This window comes from Hirundo rustica, chromosome 1 (genome assembly GCF_015227805.2).
Source record: "Hirundo rustica isolate bHirRus1 chromosome 1, bHirRus1.pri.v3, whole genome shotgun sequence".
Lineage (NCBI taxonomy): Eukaryota > Metazoa > Chordata > Aves > Passeriformes > Hirundinidae > Hirundo > Hirundo rustica.
In genome coordinates, this window is record NC_053450.1 from 112,996,664 (window position 1) to 113,016,203 (window position 19,540).

At 39.3% G+C, this 19,540-nt stretch overlaps 1 protein-coding gene across 8 annotated transcripts in view; it reads right to left on the reverse strand.

Annotated features, from left to right (window-relative positions):
* The window catches only part of ATP2C1 (ATPase secretory pathway Ca2+ transporting 1), a 68,413-nt gene that overhangs the window by 40,505 nt on the left and 8,368 nt on the right, over window positions 1-19,540 (reverse strand). Inside the window, exons 1-2 of one of the 8 annotated variants that reach the window (XM_040087781.1) lie at window positions 3,760-3,834; window positions 3,042-3,210 (exon numbers count right to left, since the gene is read on the reverse strand). The exons of 3 other annotated variants lie outside the window; for them this stretch is intronic. In XM_040087781.1, coding sequence (XP_039943715.1) covers window positions 3,042-3,047 — 6 coding nt within the window. In that variant the 5' untranslated portion in view covers window positions 3,048-3,210; window positions 3,760-3,834. Of the gene's footprint in view, window positions 1-2,963; window positions 3,211-3,542; window positions 3,604-3,759; window positions 3,835-19,540 lie in introns of those variants that run through there. 4 more of the 8 variants (XM_040087790.2, XM_040087799.2, XM_058419459.1 and 1 more) reach the window with 4 other exon arrangements.

Consider the following 19,540-nt stretch of genomic DNA (forward strand, 5'->3'; position numbering starts at 1 on the left):
GACCATCATCTTTGAAGATTAGATAAAATTAACTAGGACTCAAAACAATAAGGATTAAGGAGGATTTCTGAATCACCACATGGTGTTTTATTACATGCAGCAAGTCTGGTCTGAGTTTTTGTACCAACCTTCCATATGACTTTGGGACAATTTTTTGCAGGAAAATGTTACTTTGACCTCTCCCATTCAGCCCTTAATGTTATGAAAACAAATACTACCTAAGGCCTTGGTAACAAAACAGTAATTTTTGTTAAATTCCATTTAATTCTATTAAACAATTTGTATTTGTCGTCACAGTCTGACCTCAAAGAAGCTGAAAATCTATGAAACCTAAATTGTGTACTTTATTTGTCTACTAAAAGGCAGACTTCTACAAGACAATGCTCATCCAAGCAAACAGCCTAAATCACAATCTAAAATACGTTGATAAGAGGAAGAAAAAATTTAAGACTACACTACAGAAAATTATTTCAATTGGTCCAGAGGTACCAATGGAGAGATACAAAAATTACAAAATTATATTTTGTCTATGCAAGATTTCCTTAACTGCCTACAGTTTAAGAAAAAGGTCTTACAGAAAGAAGTCACAAAATTCCACCTTTCCAAATGGAAATACAAACATCATTCCTCTAAATCACAGTTTAATGATCAAGCAGAAATCTTTCTATGATGGGAAATTCTCTCTGCCTCATTACCATGAGAAACATGAATTTTGGCAGAAGTTCAATCAACCCCACATAAGAAACAGGAACCACAAAATCTCAGGACAAAACTAGCCTAGACATAAACATATAATACTGCTTATGAGTACTGAATTAACACAGAAAAACATCAGTTTTCCTAACCATCTCATCACTTCCCCATATTGAATATTCATTCAAGTACAGGAAGGAAAAAAAAAAAAACAACCACAATCTGGCGTCTCTTGCTCAATATCCAAACCTGAGAGACTTTCCAAACACATATTCGAGGAGAAAAAAAAACAAAAACAAAAACAAGCCACCACTTAAAAATATTCTAAATGTAATCTTTGTTCTACAAGATTACAAAGATTATTCAACTGTCACCAGGAAAAAGTACATTAAGGAACATCTAGAGTGCTGAAAAGTTCCAATATGAAAGCTGTTGGTGTCTAGCTGCCTCAAAATGTCACACTGATAGAAAAAGAAGGGCTCGGACATACCAAGAACACCAATACAGACAGTACACCGTTGTAAATATCCATGCTCATCTGGAAACTCAATTAATTATGAGATGGAGGGATATGAGAGCAGAAATAGTGGAGAAGACTTAATTCCTGTGTACAGAGAACCACTTCAACCACTTCAGTTACCCTACCCCCATAAGCTTACACCATTTTGAAAACCTTCAATAAACCACAGCCTTTATTTCTGCCATTGAAACATGCATCTGATCATATTTTAAAGTGTCTTCTCCTAGCTAAAGCTCTTTTTGTATTATTTCTATCATACAAATATTACTAATTTTTATGCAAAGTCTATTTTTTTCATAAGAAATGCCATCTTCATGCATTTGGAAGAATAGAACGGAGCCACACTATCACAGACAACTTGACTGTACACCACATCTGTGATAAACTGCTTATTTGGTAGCAGAACAGTAAGGCATTAAAAGTCTTTCTACCATTTGGGTTTTGGCACACAGATACCTTTTTCCCCTTAAGTGTAATTCTATGCAGTGGTATTATCTCTGCCTGCCTTCCCCGGCTCCTGGGCGTTGCCCATTCAAAACCCTTTCACTTGCAACAGTGACTGCAACGCAAAGGCACTGACCCCGCTTCTGTCAGCTGTCCCGCCTCTAAAAACAAAGACCAATCTTCTAGAGGTGCTCTGTGCCCTTCAAAATTCCTGCTACCTAACAAGAGCCACGCTCTTCTTTACAATTATCCAGCTGGAGGCATGATCAACAGAATTTAAAATATTCTAACATAATTTTAAAGTTAGAAGAAAGTTCTGAAATGCCATATGACAGCAACCTACATAGTTTTCAACCTGTCGGACATCACAACTACCACAACTTTCAGTCATCCACAACAACCATATTTCGAACCAGAAAAATATCCAACCATAAAAAATAACTTAGGGCTACCAATCAATCCCAATTCAGCTCCTCATTCAAGTCAAACAATTAAAAAAACACTCCTCTTTTCAGACGGGGTGGGAGGAAAAGAAGCACCCAACATGTCATGTAACAACCTATAGCAAAATCCAGTAGCCACCTAAACCACCACCCATTTTCAAAGAACAGTGATGGCATAAGGAGGGGGGGCATCAATGGTTCTTTTCTTAAATATACAGTAATAAAAATAACAAAATTCACAGATTTTCAAGCAGAAAGAGAAACAAACAAAAAGAAAAAAAAAGTCAATGAAGTTCAGTCACTGTCATAATGCAAAGGGGCTTTCAAGGTTCCCAGAGCACAAACTGAAGGCCAACCCCAGGTTAAATAATTTCCAAACTAGACAAGAAGGGGAAAGCTAATAGAGCAACTTCTTTCAATACTCAAAACTTCAGCGTCACTTTTTAATTAAATACTTTCCAAGAGAGTAAATCTGAGTCATTTTCAAGACCATATAAATACACAAAATATTTCAAAGGAAAATGCAACTAATGCTTCTCAATTTCCCCCTGAAATGTAAATTTAAGAAAATCACATAATCTAAGCAAACACCAAGCAAGTAATGCTAAGAAGCTTCTGTCTAAATAAAATATTTTATTCCGAACACATGGAGCACTAAAACGCACAGGAGATGCTTCGAATATCCGTCAAGAGAGAATAAAATCTGTCTGACAATTAGCTCAGCAAGCAGCAGCACAAATAAAGAAAAATTTTATGATGCTACGAATCTTAAACCTCGAAATGCAGATCAAAATCCCTACCACAAGATTAACACACGAGAGCAACCCTGCGAACCCCTGGAACGGTAAAACATACACACGCACCAGTAGCAGTTGTCACCAAATTGCATGCAAAAATCCTCTTAGCTCCAATGAAGTCAGTGACTCTGATGAGACCTTTACCTTCATTTTCCATCGAAATTGTACTTGAGTCGATAGTTACAAAAGTCTTTAGCAACAGCAGCGCTGGAGCGGGAGCGGAAAGGTGAAGAGAGAAATGCCCCAAGATCCCAGGCAATCACAGTGCTCCCTTCGCCCCCACCTGCAGCAACATCTGCAAGAGAAACCAACGCTAAAAGAGGAAAAAAAAAAAAATTAAAAAACCCCAAATTTAAAAAAAAAAAAAAAAAAAACAAAAAAACCAACAAACAAAAACGTATAGGCTGCCCAGCGCAGAGCCGCACACGCACACACAGGGAGTCCGCAGCTGTCAGAGACCACCGAGGATGAGGATTAGGATTAGCCGCCCAGCAGCTCCAGCAACACGGAGGAGCAGCGCCGCCGCTCTCCCCTCACCCCCAGCGCCTCCAACAGCCTCGTCCCGCCCGGGGAGGGGCGTTCGCTCCTAAAAATAAACCCTCACCCCAAGTAACCCCCCCCCTCCTTTCCCCGCTCTGCCCGCACCCCGCATCCTCGGCGCCAGGCGGGAGACAGAGAAGCGGCGAAGGGCAGCGTTGCCTGCCCGAAGCGACGCCTGCCCGCAGCCCCCTCGGCCCCGCCCGCACCGTAGCGCAGGCCGCGGGGCAGCGCGGGGGAGGCGGCCGTGGCAGCGCACAGAAGCGCAAGCGGCAGCTCCGGCACGGCCGCCGCCCCGGCCCCGCCGCCCGGCCGCGCCTCTCACCTCGGAGCGCCGGGGCGGCGCGGCCGCATCCCCGCTCCGCTCACTTCCGCGGGCAGAGGCGGCGGACGGGGCGGGGCGCCGCGGCGGAAGGGCGGGCGGAGCCCACACACGCCCGCCGCCCGCGCCCCCGCCGGCCGCGCCCGCTCCGCGCTGGCCGCCGCGCGGTGCCGGCCTCAGGTACCCCGCAGGGCGGAGCGGCTTCACCCGCAGCGCCGGGCAGCTCCGCAGGCTGCGGGAGCCGAGCCGCGCCGCGGTTGGAAATAAACGCATGTGAACGCCCAGCCCCTGCAGGGAGCCGTGGAGGCGCCCGCCCGGTGCCCACCTGGCCCCTGCCCGGGCAGCAGCCGCACGGCGCCGCGAGAAGGCGGATGCGGGAGCGGCGTTGAGCGGCCGGCGCGGGGAGCGAGGAGCGAGGAGCGCCGGGCTGTGCTGAGGGGCCCGGCCCGTGCCCTCGGCCCCGCCGGGCCCGGCGCCAGCGCCGCGAGCCAAACCCGGCCCTCCTGGCGTGGGAAAACAGCCCCGTCATTCCCGATCGCCTCAGAGCGCTGCTCTGCTGCCCTCCCATGAAAACCGGGGTCACGCACAGGGAGTAGAACCAGAATCATCGGGGCTGGGAAAGATCTTTAAGATGATCCAGTCCAACTGTGCACCCAGTACTACCGAGAGCCCTAAATCGTAACGCCCAGTGCCAAATTCAGATGCCTTTTAAGCACTTCCAGAGATGGTGACTCCACCACCTCCGTTGGCAGCCTATTCAATGCCTGATTATCCTAAAAGTGATTTTTTTTTTTTTTTTCCCCTAATAATGGGAATCTCCCCAGTATCTTAAGGTATCTTAAGGCCTTAGGTAGCTCCTATTAGAGTTACAATACATCCAGGCTCTAGGCTGGCAGCCCTGGTTGATTTTTTGCCCCACCGCATTATCATATTCTTGCAAATGTTAGCGGGGGAAAAAAAAAAAATTGACTAAATACAAAACCTTAAAACACATCAGGTAACTACTTTTAAAGGCAGGTTTTAGCTACCAATTATGGAACCACCAATCCTAATAACTTGTTGAATTCTGGTGGGAAAAAATGCTTTATCAACTCAATTATGTTCATCTAGACTCCAAAGGAATATTATTTAGAACTATAGTTGCAATGCTGAGCTTTTCAGCCGGGGAAGTTTTTAAGTAAAAATAACTTCCACTGAGATGATTAATTTTAATTTAAAGTATGATGTACACTACTAGTAAGAACAAAATACCTTTCAACTTTCAAGGTCAGAATCTAACGAAGACATGCTAATTGTAGGCTTTACATCCCATTTCTAAAGGAGCAGTGACAACATGGTCTGAAAAAAGCACTTGCACTGACATCTCATGATTAACGACCTGTCACCTTGCTTTTGTTTTTCTTAGAAGAAGAAACCTGTTTTTCTTAGAAGAAACCAAACTCAGTCTTTGTCAGTTCATAAGCAGCATTTAACAGAACTGAATTTTATAATTTCAAATGAATCTCACAACCCATAATAGCATGCCTCTTGAAGCTAAAGAGCATCCTTGCTTCTTTTGAAGCTTTTGAAGATAACTTTGAGTGCTAATGTAATATAGATTTGTCAATATATTTTGAGAAGTAAAGAAGAGTTAGAAGTGTTGCCCTAAAGAAAAGGCTCCAGACATTTGCATTCAGGAAATTAGGATGACAAGAGGCAGGTTAGTAGTTAGAAATTACCTAGTAGGTAATTTCTGACCTGTCCCATGTAGTTACCATGTTACCTGAGTATCTCCATGGTTACTCCATGAAGTATCCCACTACAAGTGGCAGTGACTGTCCTCCAAGACAGCGCTTCTGTTAACTTGTATGTAAGCGAACTAAGAAACCTTCCAAGATACTCACGACACACTCACAGTTAGAATGCCACAATTTCAACACAAAACTGATCCACCCAACAAGAAAAACTTTGCTAAAATAGTTACTTTGCTAAAATAAGTAGGTCTTGCTTTCAACATCACATTTTAATATTAAATATTAAAAACTTAGGTAAATGTTTAATGGAGAAAAAACCAAAGCCTGTAGGTCCGAATAATGTTTACATCCATAACGTGTTTGGGCTTCTTTACATCGTGAAAAATTTTGGGGAGAAGAGTGAGAGTTCCTGAACATTACTGAGTTTGTTCACAACTGAGACCTAAATATCTGTGACAAAGTCTGCATACTAAGAAACAGTCTGTGTTCTCGTATCTCACAAGAAGAGAACTCAAAAGCGAGTCCTACTCTATAGCAACAACTAAGAGAGTTTTGTCTTTAAGGGTTAATCTCTTTCACATCATATACATCTGCCAATATTACAGCCTGTGATGCTGCCAGGCAGCTGGGAAGTGCCACTTCAGCATTATACAAGGACTATATCCATCCTTGAAAATGATAGTACAGTTTCTGCCATATTCAACACGTTCAAAGTGTTTTATTTACAACTGCTGGTAAATGCTGTTTCTTCAAAAATCCCATCCTTAATGTGAGCTTGATTCACAAGAGTATTGAGACAACCTTAACATCTTCAGGAAGCCTCATTAAAGTGTGTGGTAAAGGCATTATTTGGCAAACCAAAGCACATTATTAAAATATGATTGTAGAGATAAGTCTGAAATAAAAAAAAAGCTTTGCTTACAGTAACCTGTCATAGCCAGTTACACTTACAAATTACAATAATATTTGTTTTACTTCTTTTAATCTTGAAAAAAAAATCTTGCAATGAAATGCTCCTCTGAATTTCCAGTGAGCAAACATGTCTAGCCCAAACAGTGAAAATAGGTATACAAACCAGAAAAACATACACAAACAGTCTTTAAATGTCACGGTTAGAATATCTTTAAAAAAAACAAACAAACAAACAAAAAACCTGTACTTGAAAGGATATGCAATACTGATAGCTATTCATACCTATCAGTAAAAAAGACTGAACACCGGCAGTGGTTAGCATTTTCTCTTTCTAGTTCACAGTTCTGAAAATACTTCATAAAAGCAAACAAACCTTCTGGAAATAGGTTTACATTCAGGAGGGCAGAGTTTCATGAGCGTTCAATGGCAGCTTTAGCAGCCCCCTGCCCCAGGCGTTCTCCTTCTGTTACTGTGTTACCAGGTTTCAATGCCACACAGCACCACCTTAGTGTTCTACATCAATAAAAAAGAGTTCCTGCCACCCAACCACTGCCATCACCCCATCCCCAGTTTTTAGCTGCCTTTCCATTTCTTCTTTCTTCAGAAGAATTAAATGCCTCTGGAAAGCTTGGAAAAATTAAAAAGTAGTAAATATATTACAGTCCAGGAAGTACCATCAATCAGTTGTAAGCGAAAAAGGGAAAATTCACTCTAATGGCATTAAACAGATAGGCCTGCAGCTCACTTATATGCAAGCTGAACTTCACATTTGGCTCAGTATTTGGGATCTTGGTCAATTCAGCTTCATCTCAATGGCTCCCATGTGCTACAGCACTACCAAAAGCAGTAAAATATATTTTAAACATAACTAGGATATCTCTAACTGCATGGTTCACAGACTGGAGATTTACTACACAGAATTCTGTTGAAGTCACTTTTCAAACCATAACAGCACTTGAAATACTTGTTGCTCTAAAGTGAGCTTCCAGATTCTTTTAAAGTATTGTTTGGTAGTATCCTTCTCAAGATGCATTTGTTTAATGTCAGTGTTCAGTAATGCTACTGAAATCTATTACAAATTTTGTTAATCTCATAGTAATTTATTTATGCATTATAGCAAGAGATGTTTTTCTGAACCTTATCATTGATAACATTTTAATATGGACAAAGCTTTGGGTCAGAAAGGGTTAATATATGATCCTTCTGTCAAAACAGGCTTCTCCACTGCTTGCTTGCTTTGCTTTAGGTATAACTTAAACAGCCCTCAGTACACTAAGCATAGATTAGCTTTCATGGAAGAAAAAAATGGTTTCTGGTAAGACAGACTTTCATTTGATTTAATCATATTTTTTGTTGTTTTTCATCTGGAAATCAAAAACTCACAGGGCTTTTATGGGCCTCTACAGAGTTCTTGTATGACTGGAGTCAGGACATGGGAGGGATTAAACTGGAGCTTCTCATTTACACGCTTTAAATGGCACATTATTTGCAAAGCCCGTGTTGCAAATTTCATCTCCACATCCTTTCCATCCATGCTGTTCAACTGATAGCAGATAGAAGCAATCACATCATCTCCAAATCAAATTCTCCAGAGGAAAACCCAAGGCAAACCCACCTAAAGTTCTGATGTTTTTGTGTATGTGTGTATATGTGTGTGTGTGTGTGTATAAAATCAGTTCAAGCTTAAAAGAAGAAAAATGATACTGTTTTCCCAGAGGAAATAAGTGCTCATTTAATTTTATAATTCTGAACATGTTAAGACATAAAAAACATAACTACATTTTCAAATTACCTTGGCTCAGCCCTGTCTTGACACTGTGCAATTATGCTAATTAAGGAACTTTGGTTTATGGGAGTCTTAAATTATATTTCACTGATTTTTAAAACACTTGAATTTAACCATGTCATCCCATCCCTAGGCAGCATCCTTACCAATATTCTACATTCAGAGAAGGGGTGCAGCACCACAGCAGTTTAAGCTGACATAAAGTCAGGCTTCTGTGATTGCCCTTCTGGTGGTGCCAAGTTCTGCATTGGCCCTGACATTCTCCTCTCTTGATAACCCAGCTCAGGAGGACTGATCTAGCCAAGAAGAAAGCCTGGCTCAAAAAAGGCTCTACTGCTGAACTCTCAGAACTAGTGGAAGAAGGCAGTATGGAGCAGTGACAAGACTAAAATCTTTAATCAGTTTGAACTGTTGTGAATGTATACTCAGAGCATTCAAGAAAATCAGGTTTAATCTATCCTTCAGGGAAAGACAAAGTTGATTCATTTTCTGACCATAGCACTCAACTTATCTCAAACTTGCATGTCATCTTCCATAGTTTTCTACTTTAATACCTTCCATCTCATGCACGTGTTCAGTATTCACCTGCTATTTTCTTCCTTCAGCTACACTATTTTGAAATAATTAAAAATATTAATTTCACATTTTCCAGAGAGGGTCGGCTTCCCTTTATTTAGGGCTCACAGAGCTCTTCAGCTGTTTCTGTTTTCCCCTCAGTGACTGTTTTCAAAGCTAACTGCTCCAGTAAAAGTTTCACCGCTAAGGTGGAAGATCTCACAAGTGCCTCTATCCTATCTACTAGAGGCTTCACATTTCCAGAGACATCTTGTGAAGTAAAGATCTAGTTTCACATTGCCTGTAAAAGACAGCCAAGAAACATGTGCTCTATAATTGGAATATGCTGTGAAGCGAGTTACTATTGGAAGTCTTGGCTGAGGCAGGAAAAATGCCTTGTTAGGATGTCTGCTACAGGACAAAGGCTCCACTCCTCTGCATTGCCAGCTGCAGCTACCATCATGTTGTGGCCTGAATACAGCAGAAGGTGGAAAACTCTTCCCTAGTAAAGGTTTATGTCTTTCTGAAGGATTACTGAAATTTATTACATGGCAAAGAAGGCACCCCATTTACTTTTAAATTATTTCAGTTACATTATAGCAAGCTGTGGTGGAGAATAAAGACATTTCAACAATGCAACTATAAACAGCAAATAAACACCAGCAATAGCAAAGTACTTTCATTTGAATTGATTCAAGGTTAATGTGCCAAGAATTTCAGGAATGCTGCATGTATTACAGACAAGTAAGCTTGCCAAGAGTCTCTTGGAAATTCTTCTTCAAGACTATGGGTGAGAGCAAAACAGGGCAAAGGTAATACTCAGTGGGGAGCTGGCAGTTAATAAACAGATGTTTACATAGTTATAGGATTTCAGCTCCTGGCAAGAATATGATGATTTGTTTGATAACACACTTAAGCATAGTATGTTGGGCTGTGAATTTTTATTCAGACTCAGAGCCAAAAAATGTTATCAAGTGAAAGCCTGTGGCAGATGTTCACGTTGGGAGGAATTCATTACAAACTTTTGTTTTACAGGGGAGCACATATACATTTTTATTTTTAGTATTACTACAATTTTCATGTAAATGGAGTCAAATATGCAGAGGATTTTTTTCCTGTCTTATATCTTGAAAAGAGTGGTCTGAGGTCACATTTTTAAAGCTGGTAAAGGTTACTGATAAGAGCAATTAATGTAGTGTGCTTCTATTACAACTACATGCTCTATGATAAGGACCCCTAACTTTAAGATAGACCTAACTGATGAAGACTAAATCTGTATACAGATGTTTTCTTAGTCAAAGTTAACAGTAAGGCTGCAGGGGTAGGAATAAAAACTGCACACACACTCCTTGTGTAACATTTAGAAACTTAGTAAAGTACACTTAGAAAAAATACCCAAATTTAACAAGGTCGTTCTGACCTCATTCCCTACCCAACTACACAAGCTTGTGCTAGCACAAAGTGGAGGTGGGAGCAAGTGCTTGGGAGTGTTTCCATACCCCACTGCCAATGAATATCAAACTTCAGCACAAGGGAACTAAGAAAACAGACACACATTTCACAGAAGGCTCCTGTCTGCCTTGAAAATAGGTGCTAAAATATTACCCAGCAACATCACCATCTTTAGTACTCTAAATAATAGATCACATATTCAGTTCATGCATCACCAACAGTTGGGTACAGCCCCAGCTGAAAGTGACAGGAGCAGATATGGGAGAGACAAACCCCACAGCTATATAAATTGGGAGAGTATGTTCTAGCAGTCTGTCACAATGGGAGGGTTAAAAGGGCCCTGAGATACCCCTCTGTCTCCCAGTAATTCAGCAGCTAACATCAGCTGCATCCTGTGCATCTGCAACAAGCCAAGAAGCACCAGAGGAGGATTTAATTTAGAGCTGAAACTCTATCGTAGGCCCTCCTCCCCACCATCTGGCTAGTGGGGACATTCAGTACAATTCAGCATGGCAACTGCCTATTCAGAAGGAAGGGAAAAAACAACAACAAAAAAATATTTCTCATTCAGGAAAAAAATTAGGCAGTTCCCATTCCATCTTAGGGCCTCCAGCCTAATCCAGATCTGTTGAAGAGTTCTGAGGATACAACTCTATAAATAGAGTACAGAAACTGGTAGTGATAAATCAGCAAAAATCTTGTTTCCTACTTGAAGTTCAGCTTAAAGTAAATTTTAGCCCTGAATTTCCTATATACTATTTAAAACTTGTCCAGAATATTTTGATATCTAATGAGAGGCATGGTTTTTATCCTACTTCTTTCATAAATCATATAATCAATGTAAGGTCAGAAGATTACCTTAGGTTGTATTAAGATACTGTTACGAGAACATATCTCTCACATCACATCAAATATATTGTACATTTTATATTTATATGATTCCTATTATATCTATGATTTACTTAACCATAAATCTGCTTATCATTAGTTTATCTATTATTATGTTATACCAAACAATAAATCTATCCAGCCATATATCTATGACTTATTTAATATGGAGAAATAAAAAGATATCAAGATGTATATGTTTCTGATTGATCAGTCATTCACCTATGGAAAACCATCCATCCATCCAGGGAAAAAACAAAACAATCATTGGAAGGCACTGACATTGTAATAGCAACATGGATTAATAAGAAATCACTTACGTGTGTATGCATTGAGAACCAAAATCTTGATTTTGCTTCTCTTGGAGTTGCAAAACAGGACTCCTGGAGTATTTTCTTCATTAGATCAGATTTCAGTAAGCCAGGTGCTTTTAAGAAGTCATCTTTCATGTCTCCCACAATTTTCACTCCAAATTGTTTTCCCTTTTTGAAAACTTGATCTTTGGTTGTTTACAGCCTCACATCTTCAACATTTATGAACAGTGATGCTGTTTTTCATTTCCAGGGACAGATTATAAAGGATGTAGAATAAACTAACCTTGTTGTTGCAGTTTTTTCCTGTTTATAAAGTCTGTTTTATCCAAAACCATGGCCTCACTGCAATATCTAAAGAGAGAGAGCTAGGTTTGAATAAATTAAGCTTTGCATCAATTCAGCTGTTACATCCTACAAAGTGTAATCAAGATACTGCTCCTAGGGTCAAAACAAAGAATGCAGAACTGTAGCAGAGAAGCTGAAAATTGTTGAGGAAAAATAAAGTCCATTTTCAGACTTGCCAAAACCTCTAAAACAGCATTTCCTTTTGCAGTTTGTAGCAAAAGGAATACCACCATTTCCTCCACCAAGCCCTAGGCCACCTTAAGAAGTATATCCACACTGAAGAAGAAAAATCAAGTGATTTTATTTTTGCAATTTTTCTCACAGTGGCTTCTGATCCCAATGGGAACTCCTTAGCAAATATTTTCTGATGAGTTTCAGATTTTTTGCAGGTATTCAAGCTTCACAAGCACTTGTCTTTAAACAGAACTCTTTTCTAATTTTTTTATATATTTAAATGATTTTGAAGTAACTTTGTCACTGGTGACATTAATTCCAAGCAACCTTTTCAAATAGCTGTGGCATGACATCCTGTCTTTCCATGCGAAATTAGCACTGCCCAAACACAGAGCCTTTTGTAGCATTGTAACTGAAGGAGCAGCAATGTGAAATTTGGTCAGGTTTAAAAGTTTCCAGCAGCCATGCCAGCATTTCTGAGTCCTATACATAAAATGGTTGCAAATACTTTTTTATTTTAGCCCTCAGTGAAAATGCCATGTGTTACTGTGAAAGACAATCACTATTATTAAGGTTGCTTTTACTGTTTCAGGTTCTCTGCTTTGTCTTCAGGGCTGGGCATAGGCTGTGGCTGCCTATAACAAACTTCCTGTGGATGCAAAGCAAATACCATAAAGAGGCTTGACGTGGCATGAATGCCAGAGGAAGGTTACAACCCAAAGCTTTTGTAGTTCCTTGGGCTTTAATATCGTATTGTTTGATACTACAAGCTGGTTCATGGAACGGTGCCATTATATCAAAGAACTTTGCCTATGCTGAAAAAAGCTTCTAATCCCTTTAGTTGGATAGAAAAATCTAGAAGGCATAAACTTCAAAACTAGAATAGAAAGGCCAAATGAAATTTCTCTGAATAGAAATCACAATTTGAAAGGGTAATTCATTTTTGTAATGGTTTTGATTGAAAATCCTGGAATTTCTAACACTCAAAAACATTTTCACCTAGACCTTTTTAATGCCTCTTGAGCAGTTTCCGCTTGGATTTTTTTAAGTATGGTTAAAAAGTAGCACTGTTATATTTCTGTCTAATTTCCTGGGGGAAAATGTAAATAAATATATGTGTTACTGAGTGCACATGAGCACAGTACCTCTTAACTGTAGCATATGTTCGGTACATCTGATGGTGCAAGAAGCTAATTTGACAGGGCACAGCTGAGGAAATTCAGTTAAGAAAACAGGAACCAAACATCTGTTTTGACTGTCTCAGAGCTCTAAATGCTCCCTAAGCTTTATTGCTTTTTTGGGTTCCTTGTCTTTCCATGACATTAGAAATGTTAACATGAAGTCTCCAAAAACTAAATCTAATCTATCTGTATCTGGCAGACATATTCTTATAAGAAAAAGAGACGAAACAATGGGATAAGACAAATTTTTTTGTTGTTGTTGAAAATAATTTGTTTCATTTGTAATCAAATAAAACTTCAGTAATTGTATATATCTTACCTGACAAAATTTTTCTCTTAGTTTTCAATCCTTGACATACTTGTGTTTATCTGCACTGTTCTACCAGTTATTTAAATAATGCCATAAAAGTTGAGCTTAAGGATTAAAAAGAAAATAAGCTTTCTACTGCACAGCCTATTGTGTTAAGGTTTTTCGTTTCACTAGATTTGAGAAGTGGCAGTCAGCCTGCCCCACTCTCCTCCCTTCCCAACAACAGCTGTCAGCAGCAACCCTTCAGTTTTGATACTGGCCTAAGTGAAGAATTGACGAAACACAGAATGGTTTGGGTTGGAAGGGACCCTAAACATCCTCTAGTTCAAACCTCCCTGCCGTGGGTAGAGACACCTTTCACTAGACCAGGTTGCTCTGAGCCCCATCCAACCCGGCCGTAACTGATTGATACAACACAAAAAGTGCCTAAATGAAAAACAGTATTTCAGGAAATGTACTACAATCCTATTTAAAATTTCAGTGGTGTAAGATTTCTTCAGAAGATCATCTCAAACTTAGACTCCAAAAATAAATAAGTATCAGCCATTTAGATTAATAATTTTTCAGCAAATTAAAATAAGAATTTGAATAAACCGTTAGGCAAGAGCTACCACAGTCCATCAACAGCTGGATAAGTTCTATGATTTCTGTTTGGAAAACTGCTCTTTTTTGCTTTTGTGAAAAAGGCAGAATCTCAGTGCCTTATGACTAGGATCCTTGCTTAGCCTAGTGGTTTCTTCAAGTGGTTTTTATTAGTTGGTGGTTTCTTTGGCAACACCAAAACCTGCTCATCTTAAAATGTGTCTGTATAGACACACATAGCATATGCTTGAAAAACTTTCTGATTATGTCTGACACAAAGCAGCGGAGACCCAGCCTATGATTGAAATATAAGATGGAGATTCAACAAAGATGTTTATCTGAAGAGGCAAAACATTCAAGCTTGGATGCCACAGATCATAATTCAAGTAGAAAATCTGCTTTCAGTAAAAAACAAAGAATCTACACATCCTTGGAAAACTTCATACAGTCCTGACAGGAATTTCTACATGACTACAGGAGAAAGTCTAGCACAAAGCCAAATCAGGCCAAATGGGGATTTATTCTGATGAATTCTCTCAAATATTGACCTAAGTGAGCATAGGAGAAGCTAATGTGACAAAGAAGATGCCTGAGTTACCCATCTCTATCAGATTTAGAGTGTTCCAAATGAATTTGTGAAGTGCAAGGAACAGTTAGGTCATAGTAATTGTTTTGACACAATGGATTTAAGTATAAAATATTAAACAACATAATATCCATCAGCCCCAGAGAATCAAAGTATCTTAGATTCTGGAGATACCACATCCCAGGGATACACAGCACTCAGAGCTTTTTATGCTTCAGAACTCAAATAAGAGAAATGAGGGAAAATGTTTCATTAGCAAATTTAGTCAAGCCTCTGTTAAACCACAAAAATCAGAGTGCCTTAGTCATTCAAAGCAAGCAGCATTTTTAGAACGTCATCTCAAATTTAACATATACATTAGTTTTGACATACTAAAAAGTAACAATACCACTGCTGTTAACAAAGCCATTACGATGAACTTTTCATTAATAGCTATCCAGATTTCTTAGTTGTCCTAGTAGAGAAGTACTGTGTTATTTGAAATACCCATGTATTTCATAGAGAGGCACCTACACCAAATGTATCTTTAGATGCAGAAATCTTTAGAAAAGCAAAACAAAGCCAAGCTCTTTTCTTCCTTTTTTTTTTTTTTTTTTTTTGCAAGCCAGCAGTAGCACTTGAACTATTACAGCCATAATAAAAGCATTATCACTGTTACAGCACTAGCAACCACAGATGCCATCTCTCCTGAGAGAGGCATCTCTCCACACTAAGAAACAGCATCACTTCTAGCTAGAGGTTGACCTGTGTGGAATGAGAGGTATTGTTCATCTCAGAGCAGAGATCAAGTGCCAGCTATTCCAGCAAAAGCTGCCAGATCTTTTACTGGATAAAATCATGTCCTGTTCAGACCCTTTAGCTGCCCCTCAGGGTCTCTTCTCCAGGCTAACTAACTACATGTCTGAAGTCTTTCCCACTTGGAAGACATGATTCTTGCAAAAATCTTAGATTGTCACATGAAATACGTACTTTAAAATGCCTGTAGTCCTGTACCTTCAGGAACTGTGTGTCAAACATATGTCAGATTCAGTTACATTAATGTTGCTTGGAATACAACAACTACATTTACAGACAAAGTTGAACAGTGCCAATTTGATTCAACTAATGCAGATTTTAAAGCTGTAAGGAATTATTTCTTTATTTCAGTCTGACTGTATATGTAACAGAGAACTTCAACCTGTAAAGTGTGCACAAGGACTGTAACCTCTATTTCATCTGTATAAAGTCTTTTACAAGCATTTCTAACCACAATTTCAGAGTATGAGCTGACAAGAGATAAATTATTCCAGATGTTAAATACCGATTGAAAGGTGGTACCTTATATCCTATTGGCATGCATCCTGTGAGTTTTTTCTCCTTGATTAGAGTCCCATCCTTCTGAGCACTGTCTTCCTCAAAGATAGTGTTAAATCCTCACTTACTTTGAGATAAGACCTTGACTTGAACAGAGTTGCCATTTTTGAGGAAAATTAAAGATAAGGCAGAAGAACAATGCACTAAAAAAGGAAGCATCTGATAAGCTCTGTTAGGAGAACATCCTCACAAGAGGATCTGTCCTCTGTTCATACTCAGACCTTAAAAGGACCTACAAATCCTGCCCGTCACAGTTAGAACAGAGATTTGAAGGAAAGACAGCTTAATGCCACTCAGCATAGATGCTATTATCCAACTCTACTCTCAATTCAGTCACTGCTTTTTAAATTAATTTGGTTGGTGAGCTTGAGAAAGACAAATATGTTTTAATGGCAGTAGCTCTCTCATGGATTGGGGAATGTCCTGTCTGGTCTCCAGCAGTCTGGTATCCTCTGGCTGACTGATTTGTAGACTGACTCAGCTGCAGCAATCAACCACTACCAGAGATAGGAGTCAAGGATGTTCGCAATTACTTTCTCCAGCGCAGGCTTTGGGAATAATTCTTTTGAATACTTGAGAGGTGCAAACACTGATGGGAGCTTTTCCAGTACACCAAGTACTGCTGATTTTTCTCCCCTGCCTGATCTCTTTGATGTAATGCTGCTCTTAAAGGCACTTTTAATAGGATGCCTCCCCTCTTACCAACCAGCCTCATTTTCATTAAGCATGTGGGTGTTTCACCTCTTTGAGACTCTCTATCCATGAGTTCTGCAGTTGCTGGGGGAAGGGGACAGATACAGCTCACTTCCTTCAGAAAAGAAGCTAAAAAGGGTTCTGACAAAGCAGCTGTGTTAATTGTTAAAGAAACATACTCTCAATGCCAAGCACAATGTACAAATCACTCTGTGCTGCCTCAGTTCTGAACTCCCAAAGCTTATTTGGTGGGTTCCCTAAAGGACAAAGCCCCATCTGTTAATTCTCCTGTACAGAACCTCATTGATGGTATCGCTGTTATGCATGAACTAATAGCCAGAGAAATTATTTTAGCATTCATCTTGTGGCTGGTTGTAGCTGAGAAATAAGTCTAAGCATTGGCTGGAAAGGATGTGAGACATGTCTATTTACTGCTGGGATTCAGGAGGAAAGATGGTGGTTTCTCAGCACAAAATGACAGTTCTTCCATTTCCTTTAGCACCAGTCACACACCCTTTGGAAACTGATTGTGAATGAAAAAAGCATCCTGCAGTTTCTTCCAGGAAAAAGATTTTATCTGGGTCCAGCTGGAATTTTCAGCAGGAAGTCTAAGCTTTATGGTCATGTTTTGGAAAGAGGTAACCTTACAATACTCTTGAAAAGTAATTTCCTCAAATGTTAATGAGATATACTCTAACTAGCAACAAAGGCAAAAGAAAATAATTGCTTGCTTTGCCAAATGGATTGAAAAATGACTTCAAGGAAAGGAGATAATCCTGCCAGCATAAACACCATTAAATAAGCCACATACGTGCTTTCTATTGTTTTTTATCTAAGCAGAGAGGCCGCTTAAACATGCTGAAATAATAGGTCTTTTATGTTTGACAAGAAAATAAGTGGCATGTTTCATTTCCTCATTCAGACTGAATTAATGTTAAAACCATAATACCTTCCAAAAGCTTAATCATAATAATTTTAATGGAAAAATTCAATGTATAGAATTAGATAAGAATTGCTCTTAAAAAAAAAAATTACATATTCCCCTAAGAAAGAGCTATAGAGGTCTAGATAAAAGCCTCATTTAGCCAGAATTACCTTCTAAACTCAACTATGCTGTTAAAATGTCACCTGCTCTCAAAAAACTCTGCCATGTAGCCACAAAACACATTTTCATACCATTTCTGTAAGGCTTGTTAAAAAGCTTTCAGATTTCTTTGCTTTAAAACATTCAAGTTTGAATTAAAAATAAGAGAAAAATCTCCAAGATCATAAATAATTCCATTATTGGATCATACTCATACTCCCTGAAGTCCATGCTCCTGGGCCTTGTGTGTTCAGTAAGGAAAGATTCCAGAAGGTGATCCAAGAAAGGAAACATTTAATAAACTGCCAGTGTTGAAATAGTTTTCTTAAACCATATTGTATACATGAGGCGAGCAAGTTTATCCTTCTTAGTATAAGTCTGGATGTCCTTATCTATACGCGTGTCCTTCTTATAATCTGTTCATGTCTTGGACTTCATGAAAATCCATGGTAATTTCCAGAATCTGTCTTTTCGGAACAATACACATGCATTTCCCTGCTTTAGTTTTTACTGAAATATTTGGTGTCTAATGCTCTTACTGATGATCAGTTTCTAAGCAACTGGTAAACAGGATTTTTTAGTTGTCAGTTTCCAGAGGAAATTGCGACTCATTAAAGTGAGCATGCAAAGCTAACCTCAGATTGTAGCCATTACACTTATTTTAATGTTGTATTTCATTTAAAATGTTTGATCAGAGAGCAAGTCTCCCAGGATGCATAACTTTTCTGGAACATCACAGTGAACAGCAGTTCTTCAACAAGCCTCATTACATTCAGTGCACAATATCAAACAATGTAAAGAGAACGAATAGTAGCACCACATTCAGTTCATTTTATAGCGATAAAGCTTTGTGTCTCGGGACTAACATGCTAATAACCACATCAATGCCTGTTTTGATTAAATGGATTACTTCCAGCAGTGGAAGCAGCAGTGCTAGAAGTATGTTGCACTAAGGATATTCACATCCTTATGCAAGCGGAATGATTAAATTTAGCATCAAGTTACAGGTGGCTCTCTAATTCAATCTCTAATTCTCTCATTCAATTCCACCAATGAACGTTTAAGTTACAACTTAACTGGCCTGTGCATCCTCTGAAGTTCAGCTGTCAGGACAAATCTTGAACAACTCAAAAGCTGTTAGCCAACTAGCCCTGCATGCATCCTCTGCTTGTGATTTTTGCCGCCGTGACCGGACAAGCACCGCTATGTACATCAGACAAAATCTGTCAGAGCAGAACATGACAATAGCACAGTTAGAGTGTGCTAAGCTCTCTGGAACTTTAATGCCCACTGAGATCAGAAAAGGGTGAATAGTGAGAAAACAACAAAAACCCTCAAAGAAAAAAACATTTATCTACTGATAACATTTAATAAAAGACATTCAGTCAGTATTAAACCAACCATCCCAAGGACTTACCCTGCTAAATAAAAGAATGTGTTCCTCAGAAATAAAGAGCTTATTTTCAACACCATGCAGGGCAGCCTCCAGAGCAAAACTGCACTCTGTGTTTGTAGAGTCAAAGCAGCAAGTGTTACTATCTGGTGAGTATCAGCCCTGCCAACATCTGACAACCCCAAGGAGAATGAACACCATGTTTCTTTAAGCATGCAGTGCTTGAGCTGTTAGCCATTGTAAAAACATTAGGAGCAAGAAAGAAAATAATGAACATTACTGTACCAAAACAGGAAAAGCAGATTTCCCTCCCACCCACTCCCTGCCAGTTACAGCTCTTGTCTTTTTTTTTTCCAAAATATATCACAGCAAAGGAATGTGTCTTTCTTTGCCTGGTGACCTCGGGTTTGGAGAAGTATGCTATTCAGCATCATTTAGCACAC